Source organism: Dama dama, chromosome 9, assembly GCF_033118175.1.
Source record: "Dama dama isolate Ldn47 chromosome 9, ASM3311817v1, whole genome shotgun sequence".
NCBI classification, from domain to species: Eukaryota; Metazoa; Chordata; class Mammalia; order Artiodactyla; family Cervidae; genus Dama; species Dama dama.
Genome location: NC_083689.1, coordinates 62,741,187 through 62,758,275, shown reverse-complemented (window position 1 = coordinate 62,758,275; position 17,089 = coordinate 62,741,187). Strand labels below are relative to the sequence as shown.

General features: G+C 46.4%; 1 protein-coding gene across 3 annotated transcripts in view; it reads right to left on the bottom strand.

Annotated features, from left to right (window-relative positions):
- ABLIM3 (actin binding LIM protein family member 3) overlaps positions 1-16,441 on the bottom strand; it is a 128,329-nt gene extending 111,888 nt beyond the window's left edge. For all 3 annotated transcript variants that reach the window (XM_061151687.1, XM_061151685.1, XM_061151686.1), the window contains exons 1-2: positions 16,294-16,441; positions 15,814-15,913 (exon numbers count right to left, since the gene is read on the bottom strand). In XM_061151687.1, the coding sequence (XP_061007670.1) occupies positions 15,814-15,826 (13 nt within the window). In that variant the 5' untranslated portion in view covers positions 15,827-15,913; positions 16,294-16,441. The remainder of the gene's footprint in view (positions 1-15,813; positions 15,914-16,293) is intronic.
- Positions 16,442-17,089: the final 648 nt, after the last annotated feature.

Here is a 17,089-nt window from a genome sequence, read left to right as displayed (position 1 = left end):
GGTGTGATGATAGTTGAAATAGTTTTTTGTGGTAAGCAAAGATGAATAGGATAGGCCCATTGAACTGATGAGAATATCAGCAGATGTCACTGAGCTGGTAGGAGAACTGAGATTAGGAGTCAGTTTTTCTGTTTCTAAGCCTAGGAATCTTTATACACACACACACACATATAAATGAGTGAGCGAGTAAGTGACAGTCGCTCAGTTGTGTTTGACTCTTTGCGACTCCATGGGCTATACAGTTCACGGAATTCTCCAGGCCAGAATACTGGAGTGGGTAGCCTTTCTCTTCTCCAGGGGATCTTCCCAACCCAGGGAGCAAACCCAGGTCTCCTGCATTGCAGGCAGTTCTTTACCAGCTGAGCCACAAGGGAAGCTCAAGAATACTGGAGTGGGTAGGTAGTCTATCCCTTCTCTAGCGGATCTTCCCCACCCAGGAATTGAACTGGGGTCTCCTGCATTGCAGGTGGATTCTTTACCAACTGAGCTATCAGGGAATAATTTGGTATAATTTACAAATAATGAAATAAATACATCTTAAAAACAAAAAGTTTTGACAAATATATAAACACATGTAAACAACATCTCAGCCAAGAAAGGACACATTTCCATAATATGGAGATAATTTGCTGTAACCTTTTGTGATCAATCACTCCACCCCCAAACCAGAGGCAAACTCTGTTATGATTTCTATCCACATAGATTAGTTTTGCCTGTTCTTGAACTTCATAAATGAAATCATACAGCATATGCTCCTTTTTGTCTCACTTTTTTAACTCAGCATTTTTTTTTTTTTTTTTGAGATTCATTCATGCTGTGGCATGTATCAATAGTTGCTTTTTTGTTTTTGTTTTGTTTTTGTTTGTTTTGCTGAATAGTATTCCACTGTGGAAATGTAACCAGATTTGCTTATCCATTTGTCCACAGACGAACATTCCAGTTGTTTCCAGCTTTGGGATATTATTAATTAAGCTGCCTGGAACATTCCTGCACAAAACTTTCTGCAGATTTGTGTTTTCACCTCTCATAGGTGGAGTTGCTAGATCTTCATTTTGTTGTGTTGAGGTTTTATGAAACTAACAGTTTTTCAAAGTTGTTGTACCATTTTACATTCCCACCAACAACATGTGAGAAACTTAAGCCATTTTTATGGGTGTAAAAAGGTAGTTTTAATTTGCAGGACTGATACTGAAGCTGAAACTCCAATACTTTGGCCACCTGATGCGAAGAGCTGACTCATTAGAGAAGACCTTGATGTTGGGAAAGACTGAAGGCAGGAGGAAAAGGGGATGACAGAGGACTGGATGATTGGATGGCATCACCGACTTGATGGACATGAGTTTGAGCAAGCTCCAGAAGTTGGTGATGGACAGGGAAGTCTGTGTGCTGCAGTCCATGGGGTTGCAAAGAGTCGGAACAACTGAGTGACTGAACTAACTGAACTGATGACTAATGATGCTGAGCACCCATTTGTATATGTTCTTTGGTAGTGTTAGAATTTCTTGCCCACTTTTGTTGCTTTTAGTGTTCTAAGAAGTCACTGCCTACCTCAAGATCATAAGATGTTCTCCAATATTCTCTTCCAGAAGCTGTACAGTTTTAGCTTTTTATTTATCAAGGTGTAAGACCTATTTCAAATTTTGTGTATTGACTAGTTATGGACAGGGTTATCAAGTATAAGGACTCCTTTATTTTTATTTTTTTACTTTTTATTGTGACACAACTTGTATAAAGTGTATAAATCTTCAGTGTAAAGGTTAAGAATTTTACATTTGTTTATATCCATGTAACCACTTTCAGATCATTGGAGGATTCCTTTTTATTGTCAAAAATATTAGCCTCACTATGTTAGTATCATCTTTAAGTAACAATTATTTTACCACATTGATTTTCCTTATATGCATGCATTTGACAGAATATTATGCATTTGCACCTTGGTGCACATATGGATTTGTAAGCTCCAGCAATAATGCTCTGACTCTGCAGCGGTCTGTTGCTTGTAGCTGTGGAACAAATACACTATTCCCTACTGACACTTGGCTCCTATTCTGAAAGAGCTAATGGTCTAAGAAGGGTGCTAGGAAATGCACATGAATAAACCTGTTGAGTTACAGCCAATGACCTATAATCATAAGAATGTTTTAAAACAAGGGTTAGGGACTTCAGAAGAGGAAATAAAACCACTTCAGGAGTGGAGGAGAGGAAGATTTTAGCCTAAAGATGGCTAGAATTTTGATAAATGCGGGTAATTATATGAGGTAATTGCCTATGAGAAAAAGGGTAAAATAACAACAGCAAGTACCTTAGTTAGGTTCCTTTCCATTGTAATTTACAGAAACTCAAAATTAGTTTAGGCAAAAAAGAGAATCTGTTGGTTCTTACAAGTGAGAGGTCTATGGGTGGGGTGGGGTGGGCAGCCTCTGCATTCAGATCTGGCTGGATCCAGAGGCTTTACTATATGGTCAGAGCTATAACTTTTTTCAAACAGCTTCTTCCCACATGCTGGACAGGAATGCCCACTAGTATTCCGAGAGCCTCAGCTCAGCAACCTTAACAGAATGAATACTTCTCCCTAGTATTTCCCTATGCAATTCCAGGGAATACTATGGTTGACCTCTCTTGGGTCTAATATCTGTTGATTAACAAATCCTTGTGGCATAGATAGATGCGATACTCCGACTGGCCAGTCTAGGTCATGTGCCACCACTGGAGGAGGGGCAGAACACCACAACTGTCAGCTCATTTGTACTCCAGGGAGTTAGAGGCAGTTCTTGCAAGGAATCAGAAGCAGGGATGATAAAACATGCTGGACAGACAATTCAGCTATCGTACTTCATTACAGAGGAAGGTGGGCTTTGAGCAGGAAATGTGAATGGGGAACAAAGTAGGAGGAGACTTCGCTTTGCACATGGAGGCAATGGCATGGAATACTGTCCTGTACATTTTTTCACAAGTGGAGAGTCTTTGACCTGAGTATCAAGAGCTGTCTACTCAACAGACCCTAGGGCAGCTTGTGCATCCTGGCATTTAGTGGTCACATGAGATGAGTCAGGTAATCCCAGAGTATGAATTGTAGGCTGTGCAGAAAACAAAGCCACAAAGAGAATGGAGCCTTCTAGAGTCATTTCTGGGTCTATCTTTCCAGTGTAATCCTTATCATATTTAAGGTGAAGTTCTCTTATAGTTACAAAGATGAACTAAGCAAGAGAGATTAGGTATTTCTGTGTCCTACTTTTAGACTGGAATTTCAAAGTTGGAAGAGACCTTAGAGATTATGTAGCATAAGGGTCAGCAAACTTGCCCACAGGTTAAATCCCCCTCCACCTTTACCTTTGGAAATAAACTGTGACTCAACTGCTGCCTCATCCATTTGACCACATATTATCAAGGCCTGCTTCTATGCCTCAGATGCTGTATGGCCCGCAAAGCCCCAAATATTCACAACCTGGCCCTTTACAGGAAAGGTTTGTCCATTCCTGGTCTGTTATGACTCTCTCCCTACTCAATTAAGATTGTCCCCTTCAACATTGATCTCATTCCTGACTCACACTTGGATCAAAAGAGACAATTCATGGAGAGCTTAGAATAAGTTTGGCATATAATAAATAAATAAAATTAAATGTTAGCGAAATAAACATCCTAGGCTATCAATACCTCTGTTCCTCTCTCCAGTGGAATGATTAAGTGGTGACTGGTCCTAATCATGCCATGTGTTGATTAATTTGTTTATTGAAAGGGGGTTTTCTCAACACATTCAACTGTATTTCATTAATTATTACTGAGTGTCTGCTAAGCATCTAACACCCATTCCCTCACTCTGCCCTCCCCCATCCCAACCACCTTGAGAGGAAGCTGAAGCTATGGGGGTAAAAGAAAGTCACAGAAAGTCACAGCTAGTTGGTGGCTGAGCTGGAATATGAACCCAGGCATTTTGACTCCACAGCTCAAGTGCTTATCAAATACACAATCGAAGGCATCTCACTTTGGTCAGTAACCTAATTTTCAAAGTATCAGTTCACACAGTCCCAGCAATCAGAATCAGATTAACAGATCCACTTGAAGGTACAAGAGCAGTGACACCAACACCAATGCATAGCGTGCCTAGGGAACCCGCCAGCTCATCTTCTCTGCACCCCCCTCCCCCCGTGCCTTCCCTTCTCATCCATTCACACCTGCTCCACGGTGCTCAGCCAGCCTCTGCTGCCTCTGAGCTCTCCTATCCATCAGGTATGTGTTACCAGGGAGATCTTCCTAAATAATGCACAGCTCTGAAGGGGGGGTCACTGCTCAGCTCAAAACCTCTCATGGCTCCTCATTGGTCACAGGCTGTAACAAATACTCTCCAGCCTGGCATGGACAACTCTCAAAGATCTGATCCTCACCAGCCACCCCTGCCCCCACCCCCCTTCCTTCCTCAGTGTCCACCTCCTCGTACTTCAGAGATAACCAGACTTGCTGACCTTTCCTGAAACCCTCTGTTTACCTTGCTTCTGTTTATTTTTCCCTACCCACCAAGCCACGGACCTGGGATGCAGAAGTTGTGCAACAAGCAAATGTGGAAGCTCGCCTGCGAGAGTGGACAGATGAGCCCATCAGGAACGCCCTTCTTCCCCATCCAAGCTACCTCTCAAGATCTGGAGTGAATGCTACCTTCTCCAAAAGTAGTCCCTGGCTCTTTCAGGGGAATCTGGCCTGACTCCTTCTTCACTCTTTCCTTTCCTCTCAACAGCCAAGAGGGTTTTACTGTATTACAGTCACCCTTGCTCGTGTCTGCCCCTGGGTGATGCTGGAAGGAGGCTGTCTGAGGTCACATTCTTTCCTGTGCATCTCCAATCCCTCAGTGCCTGGCATGTCACCATGCAGACAGCAGGGATTTGTGTCATTGCCCTAGTGAACAGGAGAGCAGTGCTGGGACATCCAACAGGAAAAAGACCAGCCACCCCAACCTGCACTTCCCCCTCAGCCCGTAACTCTCATCACAGTAAAATGGGGAAAGATGGTGAAGAGGAGGAAGCAGGAAGGAGGGAAAATATCCCTGGAGTTGGCTCGACGTGGTTTCAAATACCTGCTCCACCACCTCCCAGCTCGTGTGATTGAGGCCAGGGGACTGTACCTCTGAACCTCATTTCCCTTTTATGCAAAATGGGAGTATTTAATAGTCTATATTAGATCCTCCCATTCACATATTCATTCAAGGCGTCATTACTTGTTAAACATGAGATTTAGGACCAGAGACCTGTTTTCTGAGCCTTGGTTTGCCCCTCTGTAAAACAAGGATATCATTAGCATCTACCTCATAGGTCTTCTGTGAGGGTTAAATGCATTCAAGTCTGTGAAGACCTTCGCACCGCGCCTGGCACCCAGTTAATGCTCAACCAACATGAACAGTCACTGGTGGCCATCACTTTGTGCCAAGAACTGTAATGAGTCTGGAGGACTCAGCAGTGAACAAAACAGGCCTGTCACAGAGCCATCACGTGGCTTATAGTCCAAAAGGGGATAAGAAACAGAAATCACAAGCCAATGGCTAATACAATTACCAACGATGGTGAGTTCTGTGTAGAATGGTGAGAGTCCCTGTAACATGGGGGACCATCCTTACGTACAGAGCAGGGGAGGGCCTTGCGGGATTGTTGTAAGGATTAAATAAATAATACTTGTAAATAATTGCACTCAGATATGCTATAATCAGAAAAGAATGTCTCTTGATTAGAAGGAAGAGGAAAAATGGGTCTAAGGCTCAGGCATTTCTGTTGGGGCTTGAGCTTCTTTGCTTCTGAAATGTCGCCTCCTAGGTCCCTTCTCCCTACCTGAAATGGGTCTGGACTCTGTTTATGCCCTTTGAAAGAGGAATTTATGGTCACTCGAGGTTCCTGTGCCCTATATTCCTGACACCGCGGGCAATTCTCCTTGCAGAATACCTCATACTGACTGTGAAGATATCTAATTTTACGGTTGCTTTAGATCGTCCTTGGACAGGCAGGGTCCGGATCCCTGGGCTGCTTCCCCAGATTTCAAAAAGCAGCAGCAGACCTCGAGCTGGCCCTGGCCCCACATGCTGAGAGCAGCTTGCTGCGGGAAGATTGGCACTTGGTGGAGTGTGCTTCAGGTGCTTAAAATAGATCAACTGTGTCATTAGACCATTGCAAGGCAGTCCTTTCATTGGCCCTGCTGGTGTGGGTGAGGGCAAGAGATAACAGCCCATGGAGAAAGACCTGTGCTTTGCACAAAATCAAGCCGATGCGAGGAAAAAGCTTTTGAAATGATACAGGCAGTAGAGAGTGGAATTCTGCCAGAGAAGGGGGTGGGGCTGTGGCACGAGCACACACAGTAACCACAGCTCGGGGAGCAACAGGACGGCCAAGTGGAGCCTGTCTGGACCTCTTGTCTGGCTGGCGAGGCACTCAGGAAAGAGGCTAACACTTCTGGATTGCAGGGCACAATCCAGTAGCATCCTGTGAAATCGCCAAGGGATCATCTATACTCTCCCGGGGACACAGAACCCATGTGTGGGGCTGACTCTGGAGAATCCCTACTGCTCCTTCAGGGCCCTCTCCTCAGGGCGTTTCAAGTCCCTCCACCGTTGCTGGGCATGCTCCACCCTGGATGCAAAGCTCAGACACAGCCTAATCAGGGTTCTGCAGAGCAGCGCTATGACCCCTCCTGCCCCTTGCAGCCTGGAATCACACTGTCCAGAGCCCACACAGCTCTGATGCCTGCAACTGAACTTGAGCTCAACCCACCCCTCCCCCAACCATTTACTCCAGTGGCTGCCATGCCGGGGATGCTGGGCAGTGATGGCAGCTGAGGAAGGAAGAGTTCGGGTCACATTTGGGAGCTAGGAATGACCAGATGTGGACACAGAATACAGGGGAGTGGAGGAAACAGAAATGCAGATGAGGGCTAGTTTCTGATTACTAACTACCTTACTGGGTAAATGGAGAGTCTAGCAATCAACTGGGACTGCAGAGTAGAAGAAGGTGGGTTTTTTTTTTTTGTTTAAAAAAGAGTAAGTTTATTAAATTTTAGTTTGAATTTGAAGTGCCTTGGAATATCCAGGTGGGCAACATAGCAGATGGTCATAAAAATGAAACTAAGAGAGATCGTCATAAAGGAAAAGAGAGTGGGCTTTTCTTTAGTGAATTAAATCATCAAATATCTTTTGAGCAACAACAAAGTGCTACGTCCTGTGCTTTGCTTTCTATGAATGATTTACTATCCTGATTTCTTCCAGAGAAATGAAGAAAAATCTGGTCTCAACTGAAGAAATTTTGTTGGCATTACCCAATTTCTCATCTTTCTCTCTGAAGTAGGAGATCCCCATCATAACAGAGAGGTGTTACGTAGCCATTCTGGGTCAAGATGTGACCTTTCAGGAATCACCCCTTAGCTGACTGGGTGTATAAACTGACCTCACAGATATGGAGCTCATGCTGTAGACTAGATGTCCTCCACCGGACCAGGCATGTCCCATACATCACAACCACCTCTGGAACAGTTCAGCCTCCCAGGGCCCTACTTTTGGGCTGATAAAGGTACCCAGAACTGGGACCAGTTGTCCAGAACTGCTTTCCTTTGGTCTGTGCCCATCCCCTACTAACAGATTCCTCTGGAAGTGAAACTGACCTCTAGGAGTTGGGGGTGGGGCACTGTTTGCCCAACTGTATCCTAAAGGATGTGATATCACCCTCTGGGAATGTGTCAGCTGGGGAAAAAAAGGACATGAGCTGAATCTGGCTCACTTCAAGAGCACTTTATGGCATGGCGGTGTTAATCAACTGCCAACTCCAGACAGGACTTTCTCCCATGATGAACAATATGCTGCATTTCCTCATCTCTGTGTTTGATGTTGTATGGGTCATATACTAGACTAGGGTTTAAAAAATTCAAATGCCTGCATATAAAATAGATTAACAAGGATCTACTATATAGCACAAGGAACCATACTCAATATCTTACAGTAACCTGTAATGGAAAAGAATCAGAAAAAAACATATATAGATATATATACACACATACATGAATCACTTTGCTGTATACCTGAAACATAATATTGTAAGTCAATTATATTTCAATTAAAAATAAATTCAAATACCTACAGTGGCAAGGTAATAGAAAAGTATTACGCTGTCCTTGTGTGACATCTCTCTTCCTATAGAGGTGGCAACTGTGGCTCTCTAGAGAATAGTACATGCCCCATCAAGACAGGCAATTCTACTGACTATTGTCTGCCATGTAGGAACAAAAGGGAATGGATGCAAGGTCTTTCAGGCTGTCCTTAAAGAGAAGTTAGAAATCCCAATTTTGATTGCTGAGTGTTTGCAAATAATTAAAATTCACTGAAAGCCTGGTGTTGGGCACAGAAAACATATCCTATCATGCAGGCCCCCAGCTGGCCCCTTCTGCTGACCTGTATGATCCATGAAGGCAAGGACCGTGCCTGCTATATTTACTGTTGTGTCTCCAGCAACATGCTGGGTGCAGAGTTGGTGGTCAGTAAATATTTGTTGAGTGAACAAATGAACAATCTAATTCTTGTTCCCCCTCTTGGACATTCCTAGGAACCAGGCAGACTGAAAAACAACTCCATGACTATAAATTCTGTTTCACTGCTGAAATGCTACAGCTGTGCATAATGACCAAAATGAGGGGTAAGGTGGGGAGTGTGTGTTTTGCAGAGAGACCGGAATACTGAGTCACCATGGTCCTCTTTTCTGGGCACCTCCTACATGTGATCACTCCCTTCAAGCTCTCCGGGGCAGGCTCCATCTCTGCTGGTTAGAGGTGGTGAAATTAGAGTTTAAACATCAAGACTAGGTAGATAACCAACTATCAGCATCCTACACGAGCCCCAGGGTGTGGCTGGTATTTGGGAAGACTGATCCACAGGGAAACCCTCTCCTTGAGGAGTCATTTACTTAACAAATGCCTTATGGATTAAATTGTATTTCCTCAAATTTATATATAGGTGTCCTAACCTCCACTACTCCAGAATGTGACCTTATTTGGATATGTGGTCTTTACCAAGGTAATCATGTCAAAATGATGTCATTAGGGTGGGCCCTTATCCAATAAGACGGGTGTCCTTATCAAAAGGGGAAATTTGGGCACAGAAATATGCATAGACAGAGGCTATGTGAAGAGACCCAGAGAGAAGACAGCCACCACAACCAAGGAGAGGGGCCTAGAGCAGATCCTCTCCTCACGGCCCTTGGAAGGAACCAACCCAGCAGAAACTTTGATTTTGGACTTTCAGCTCCAGAACCATGAGACAATACATTTCTATTCTTTAAGCCACCCAGTTGGAGGTATTTTATTACAGCAGCTCTAGCATAATACTATTTTTATTCATTTTATAAACACTTGCTATATACCAGGCACTGTTTTAAGTAATTCACAACTGTTAACCTATTTATTCTTTATAACAACTCTATGAGAGAGGCACTATTACTATACCCCTGATTATCACTGGAGATGAGAAACGGAGGTGCAGAGAAGGTAAGTGACTTGCCCAAGCACACACGGCAAGAGAAGGGCAGGGCTGGAATGTGAACCCCGCTATCGAGGTCCAGTTTATGTTCTTAAGATCTCCAGGAAAACAATTTAACTGGCAAAGCACCCAACAAGAGGTGCTTACACACTTCTGGTTGTTTTCTGTTCTTCACAATGGTATCTGACTAACGCTGGGTATTGGCCAGTTGTTCACATTCACGACACCAGATGATATCTCAGTTAGATAAGGCTTTTGCCAGATAGGAATGAAAGAGTTCAGAACTGATATCACTTCCTTTATGCAATGCAAGTACTCTTGAAATCACATTGTGATTTGAGAGATGTGTTATACTCATTTGGGATGGTTTTAACATTGTTCCTTATATTATTCCTCTAACGCTCCCTTAGCCTCAAGTGGTCATTTGTCAACAAGTGCTTTATTCATTTAGGAAGTACCATTTTATATTTTTTAATCTCTATTCTTATAAAGTATATAATCATCTCTACTCCATCTATTTTGCAAATTTAGAATGTCTTTAGAGGGCATCCTCCTGTGCTATTTACAATAGATCCTTTTCTCTAGAAATTCTTAGAGTTCCTGATGTGAGCAATGACATGAACAGAGGGAGGTCTTGTTGCTCTTGTGCTGGGTGTCTTCGATGCTGAAATCCCTTGCCTCCCTAGGTCTACTCTGCTCCCCCTCTACCCTGGGAGGCTGACTATGGTGGGGGCCCAGCTGCCTTCCTTGCCCTCTGGCTCCTGGTTGGATTGGGTACCGTAGGAAATCCAAAGGAGGAAGGAGAGAGGTCAGGATATTTATTCCCCTGGTTCCTTCCTTGGGGTGTTACCATGAGCTGCCTATCTGCCAGGAGCAACAACTCCCAGCAGGCAGTACCTTCCCTACAGCTTACTGGGTCTCTGGCTTCCTTTTTTTCCCCCCCCTTTCAGTCTGGGGGCAGGTGTGGTAAGAGTAGTAAGGGCCACTGTGTCTAGCCTCCTAGTCCTTGGCCATCCTGGCTTCTTGTTTATTTCTCTACATCCCTCTCACATATTTGCAAAGGCTTCTGCTTGAATCCCCTCAAATCACACATCTGTTCCCTGCCAGGACCCTAAGATAAACTCCTCTTCTTTTTCACCCTGTAACTCAATCAGGTGCAAGGCCATGCAGACTTCATTCTCTAAAAGATCTTTCCCCTTATTTCTATTGTTGTTATTGTTCAGTCACTCAATCATTTCTGATTCTCTGCGATCCCATGGACGTGAGGCCTCCCTGTCCCTCATCATCTCCTGAAGTTTGCCCAAGTTCTATTCTTACAGCCGCTCAAATTCTGGCCCTCAGACCTTTTCAGAACTAGGTTAATTATCTCTCATCTAGGATCCTAACTTCCTGTCTTGCCCTTTTAGACTCATGCCATATACAATACCAGGTTAATCATTTTCCTGAAGGTTTCCTGAAAGCCACGGCTCTCCTGCGTGCTGAACCCAGTGATGGCCACAATACCAGCAAAACAGACTAGTTTTGAACCAGAGGGTTTGGCTCTTATGACACCATCATTTCAAAACTTTGCTCTACTCAATGGCCAATGCAACTTCAGGTTCAACTTCATTCCCTGAGACCTACCACTAAGGAGTTTCTCATGCTATTTCACTTCATCTTCACAACAACCCATCTGGCACTACTGCCAACATTTTATAATCATAAAAATTCAGGTTGAGACATGATCTATCTTGTACAAGATCATAAAGAGAATACATGATAGATATTGAATTTAAACTCAGGAATCCATACCCCAAAGCTGAGGATTTTACTGCCCCAGTGTGCTGCCTGCTTATCCCATGACACCTTTGTGAGGTTTCTATGACTCTTTATTGCTCTCTTCAACAAAACAATGCTCAGATATGTCTGACTCTTAGCAACCCCTTGGCCTGTAGCCCACCAGTCTCCTCTGTCCATGGAATTTCTTAGGCAAGAATACTGGTATGGGGTGCCATTTCCTACTCCTGGGGATCTTCCCAACCCAGGGATTGTCGAACCATGTCTCTCATATCTCCTGCATTGACAGGCAGATTCTATACTACCAGTGCCACCTGGGAGGCCCTCAACAAAACAAAGCCTACTCCAAAAAAGTAGCTTGTTGGCATGCCAATCCATAATAACAGCCAAGGAAGAGAACATTGGGGAAGCCAATGAAGGGAGAATGGCTCTTGGTACCATTTTATGTGGTATGCAGGTCACTCTCCAACTTCGAGAATGAGCCAGTGCTGGCTTTGAGCCTAGGAAAGCCACGGCCTTCAGGAGCTCTGGGAGTTCCAACCCAAACTAAGTACAGCATTTTATGACATAGAACTGACTCTGGTGTGCAGGGCACCTGATGCTCTGGGGTCAATTCAGTCTCCCCTGGCTTTGATCCCCAGGTCTTGGGAACTCCTGGGGCCAAGACGGAATGGGAGACACTGACAGGAAATAACCAAAGATTCATCGTTGCCTAAGAAAATGCACATTAGGTGGTGAGGCCTTTGGGGCTCTGGGGATTATGTGAGAGCAGGAGGTCTGGGGTCAGACTTTCCTTGCTCTGTAAGGTCAGAAAAATGTGACCACAGGGGTGAGTGTGTGATGCCAGAGACGAGGTTCTGAAGGAACAGGAGGAGAACATCATCGAGGGAGTGTTAGCTGGACTGGGGTCGGGGTGGGGGTGAGAAGGCTAGCCTGGTGAAGAGGGGTGGTGGGCAGAGGGGCTGGTGCTGGGGACAGGGAGCTTTCCAGGAGGGGAATGAGAGGAGGTGAACATGATGGGGCTGCGGAGAAAGTGGATGCATGTGTGGATGAGCTGGGCCTGTGAGCAAGGCTGGGCCACGGGGGACTCTGCAGGCCTTGCTGAGGGGTCTCCTCTCACATCTTAAGAGCAATGGGATGTGTATTTTAAGCAGAGGGTGATGCAGAGAGTGGATGGGGCATTGATGTGGGCTGGAGTGGGTGAAGGGAGACCAGTTAGGAGACTGCCTCAGCACATCAGGAGTCAAATGACAGATATCTGGAATTAGGTTGGGTGTGTGCAGGGGGACAGAAAGGCTGGACGGTAGACCCACCTCACAGAGGCCACGGTAGAAATGATGGCTCTGTTTTCCCTGAAGTCCTTGGCCCATGGGGGCCACGATCTCTGTACTAGCCCTGGGTGTTCTGCTCATGCCTTTGGTGTTTTGTTCTCTCTGCAAGGAGCCCTCTTACTCCTTCCCTTATTGGTTCAGATGGCTGGAGCCTGCCTGTTGCATTCTCCCAGGCCTGGACCACCACCCTACTCTACATCTCCAGAACTATCGCTTTCTCTCACAACCCTGTTTTGCAGCGTGCTAAAGCTCAGCTAGATTTCAGAAGAATTCTGATGAAATTAAACCAAAATGTACTCTGAGGGGTCACTCCCCTGTTTTTTTTTTTAAACCACCTGAGACATGTGTTTCTTATTAATAAAAAATTTACATATATTTACAAAGCAATCTCTCCTGTCTTGTCCTCAAGATCACATTTCTACATTCCTTTGAATTTATGACAAAGGTGTGACATCTGAGAGGCTGAGTGACTTGCTTGCTGATGTTATGAAGCCAACAATGCTAAGAACCACAGTGACTACGGCAGTGACCATGGCAGCCTGGCCCCCATCGTTGACACCAGGCCAGCTGTGTCGTGGGCACTGCTCTCTGAATTGTTTGTGACACATGAACACTCATCTCCATTTCACGTGGAGGAAGGTCCCATCATTCCCATTTTGCAGATGAGACAACCATCCTGAGGACCACATGGCCAGTAAGTGAAAACACAACTAGAACCTGGGCCCACCTGATGGCAGGGCTTGAGCTGTACCAACTCTCACACGCTGTCCCAAGCCTACAGCCCACGCACCTCTTCTCCAGATAAAGTGACCAGCAATACAATAAGCAGCTCATGATTGGCCCCCATCTCAATGGTGACATTTGAACAGTTGATTAGGAATGGCGCACACTGTGGATAATGTTATGCATCCAAGTACCTTTCACAACCCAAAAACTAGGCACATGACTTGAAGAAGACTGCAAAACTGGAGCAATAATGCCCATTTGACAGGGTGGATGTGAGAGTTTGGGGAGATGGTGCAGGTGAAATGCGTAGCCCAGTGGCTGGTAGAGTGAGGATTCAGGAAGTGAAAGTAAAAGAAAAAAACTGAGTGACAGTTTCTCTTAGGTTCAGTTTCAGGCATGAGGATTCAGTTAAGAATTTCACATGGTAATAGGGCAAGCATTTTTGCTTACATCAGGTCACCCCAAGGACCACATGCCAATGCTCTGTCCCTGTGACCTATGACCCCATGACACCATCACTCCTGCAAGGTCTGATTTCTACTCTTTCCTTCTGAAGACTCCCAGGGTGGGAAGGAGCCTCAGTGATGAGGAAGCCCAGCCCCAAAGCCCTGAGCAGGAGTTTCTCCACAGTTTGCCCCCAGGTAGCCCTTTAGAGAATCACTTCCTCATAGGGAACCTGAGGGACCCCCAGACTGCCTGAGTCACTCTGTTTATTTTCCACTGCTCCTGAAAATAAACACACTCTCCCCACTTAGAAAAAGTATATGAGGCTGGAATGGCATTTTTGTTAGTGCTTCTCTTCTGCAGTATTCAATTCTACTACTTTTTTTTTTTTTTTAAGTAAAATCTATTTCCTTCTTTAAGGAATACCCAGTGTTGCTAATGGGACAAGAGTTTATGATTCTAAAGAGAGAAAAAAATCAGGGTCTGTTACTTGTTACCTTATTTCTTAGTTCCTTGGAAAATAAATGAGCCATCTTTCTCTTCTGTCGTTTAGTGAGAAAGGACTCCCCTAAATACATTTTTCCCCGCCTAGAGATAGTGAGAAGTGACAGGCACTTCACATTCTTACTTGTCTGAGAGCACAGATGGATGCAAATTTGTGGCCCACTAGGTGATCGGGTTTACCTAATTTTGCTCTTTTCCTGAGCCTAGTGTGAAGCCTTAGCCCTGTTCCAGACCATCAAAATCAAGAGGCGAAATTCCTGGGCTGTAAAAGGCAGAGGGAGTCCAGCTACACTTGCCTGCTAGCACAGCTATGCAATACACAAAGGAAGACGGCAGAGAGATGACTCACACAAATATATAGTAAATAAATATATTTCATTCCTATCTCCCTGGCTTTGTTTTCCTCCCCTCCATGCCAACAGCCTTGAAATGGAAGAAGGTTGAGGAAACCTGGTTTGGTCTCAAACACAGCCTCAGAAGGTACTGATTTTTATGACCTTGCTTCTCAGCTGTAGCTTTTTTAGAAGAAACTTGCAGATTCTTAGATTAGAAGAACCTCAAATTCGACCCTTCTCATTTTACAGATGATCAATCAGAGATCCAGAGAGGAGAGGGCCAAGTCAAAGACCCAGGGAAGTGAATGTTCCTAGGCGTTCTCTGGTTCAACAACCCCACATGCTGCTAAACAACCCAAACAAGTGAAGCTGGCCAGGCGGGGGACTTGAATCCAGATCTTTCTTTCAGGGTGGCGCCCACGCCACCGCCCCCAGTGGGCGCCCATGGTCAAAGGGACTGTGTTGAAGAGAAAAGAGCTTAGGCCTCCTTGTATCTCTCACTGAATTTCTCAGCAGCTGAGGCTCAGCCCAGCAGTAAAATGTCTGGTCCTGCCTCTGCAGAGCAGTTACTGCTTCTGGCATTTTAGAGACATTGGCCAAAGGGCTTGTCTCTTTTCTCTTGTTCTCAGGAAGGCTAAATGCAGCCTTCAGGTATGTGAAAAATATCAGCCCTGGGCCCATGGGGCTGCCTGCACACTAGAGCGGGATATTTCACAATCTCCAGACCCAAAGGTGGCTTCCTGACAATTTGTTTATCAAACTGCTCCTTCCTATCCCACAGCCTGCCCACACCCACCCACCCACTAGCCCGAGGCCAGCCTCCCTGCCTCTTCCCAGCTCCAAGACCAGCAGGGCCTTCCTCAGCTTTCCAGCTGTGTGCCGGGAGGTCTCCTCTGAGCCCCCTCAGTCAGACAATGGCCACACTTCGGCTTCCTAGGCCTTCTCAGGCATTGCTAGAAGGAGACAAGCAGCCTTCCCCACGGAGACAAGTGGCGCGTGGGGAATAAAACATTAGCAAATTATCATGAAAACCCGGAGCCATATCCCGGTGCCCGGGAGGGAGCACAGAAAAACCGAGGAGGAGTCTGGGGGCATGTGTCCACCCGGTGCCAGGCTTCCTTCCTCCTTCCAGGCAACCCCAGCGCCGGCTCCTGCACTTCCCGCCCCCACCCTGTTCCCATGGCAAAGAAGAGGAGGACCCACTTACGGCTCGTGTTCATGATGATGCCTTTGCACTGGGTCTTTCATTCAATACGGAGACTCCAGATGCTTTTTAAATCTTCGGATCTTTCGACTTCACTCATCACCTGGGGGTGAAATAGTCCAGTGTTAGCTCTGTATCCTCAGGTGCCCTCTTGCTTTCTGCTGTCCCTCTCAGTCTGGGCTGTAGCCTCGGGCCTTGAAGGCGAGTGGGCTAATAGCTCAGGTGAGGGCAGGGAGGAGAAGGCGGCAGAGAGGACGCGGGCGCCTGGGTCCGTCCGCTCCTGGGACCTGACTGCCCGGCAGAAGCGGGGCCGGCAGCGCCTGTTGGCGCGCACCCCGACTATTGCAGCCCAGCGGCTCGGGAGCCCAAAGGGGGTGTGGACCACAGGGAGGCAGGGCGGGGGCAGCGCGCTGGGCGCCGGGCTCCGCTGGGCAGCGCGTCCCCGCCCGGCGTCCACGAGCAACGACCCGCCCCGGGACCCACCTCTCGGCCAGCGTCGGGAGCCAGAGGCCCCTGCCCGGGCCCCTGAGACCAGTTCATGAATCCTGGTCCTCGTCTGGGGTCTCGAATTCCAAGGCGAGCAAAGCGAAATAGGAGAGCTCGACATCCATGATGCGGGCTCGCCGGGTGGCTGCGCGGGGGGCGCGGCTGCTCGCTGCTGCCACCTGCTGGACGCGCCGGCGCGCGTCCAGGCCCCGCCCCGCCCGGGCTTCTCTCTGGGTCCTGGGCTGTGAAGGGGAATGGATGGGACCCCGTGTCTTGGGGCGGATGAGGGGGTGCTTGAGCGCTGCTTCCCTCCCTCGATATTCGGGTCTAAGAACTAGACAATGACAGGAAAATAGACCCTCCATGAGAGGGGCTGTGAAGAAAGGATTGGCTTTGCAGGAAGACAGTGTTCACTTCCAACTCTGCTTCTAACCAGCTGGGTGTAGTCTGGTCTTTGAGGGGGTCGCTGCTGGCTTTGCCTCGTGTTCCTCAAGTGTAGAAGGTGGGGGCTGGATTAGGGGTTCCTCCAGTCTCCTAACTCTGTTCCTACCTCCCCCTTCATACCCTTTATCACTGACTCATTTGCTACAATTTTTTTTTCTTTTTTTATATCATCCCTCTCCTCCATGAGAATGTTAGCTCCATCGAAGTATGGGTCTTGTCAGTAGGGTTCACTACCAAGTCCTCAACACCCAAAAAAGCACCCGACACATAGTGGGTATCAATAGATGTTCACTGACAGACTACCCCAGTCTTTTCTGGATCTAGTGTCACTCAGCTCTCAGAATGGAAG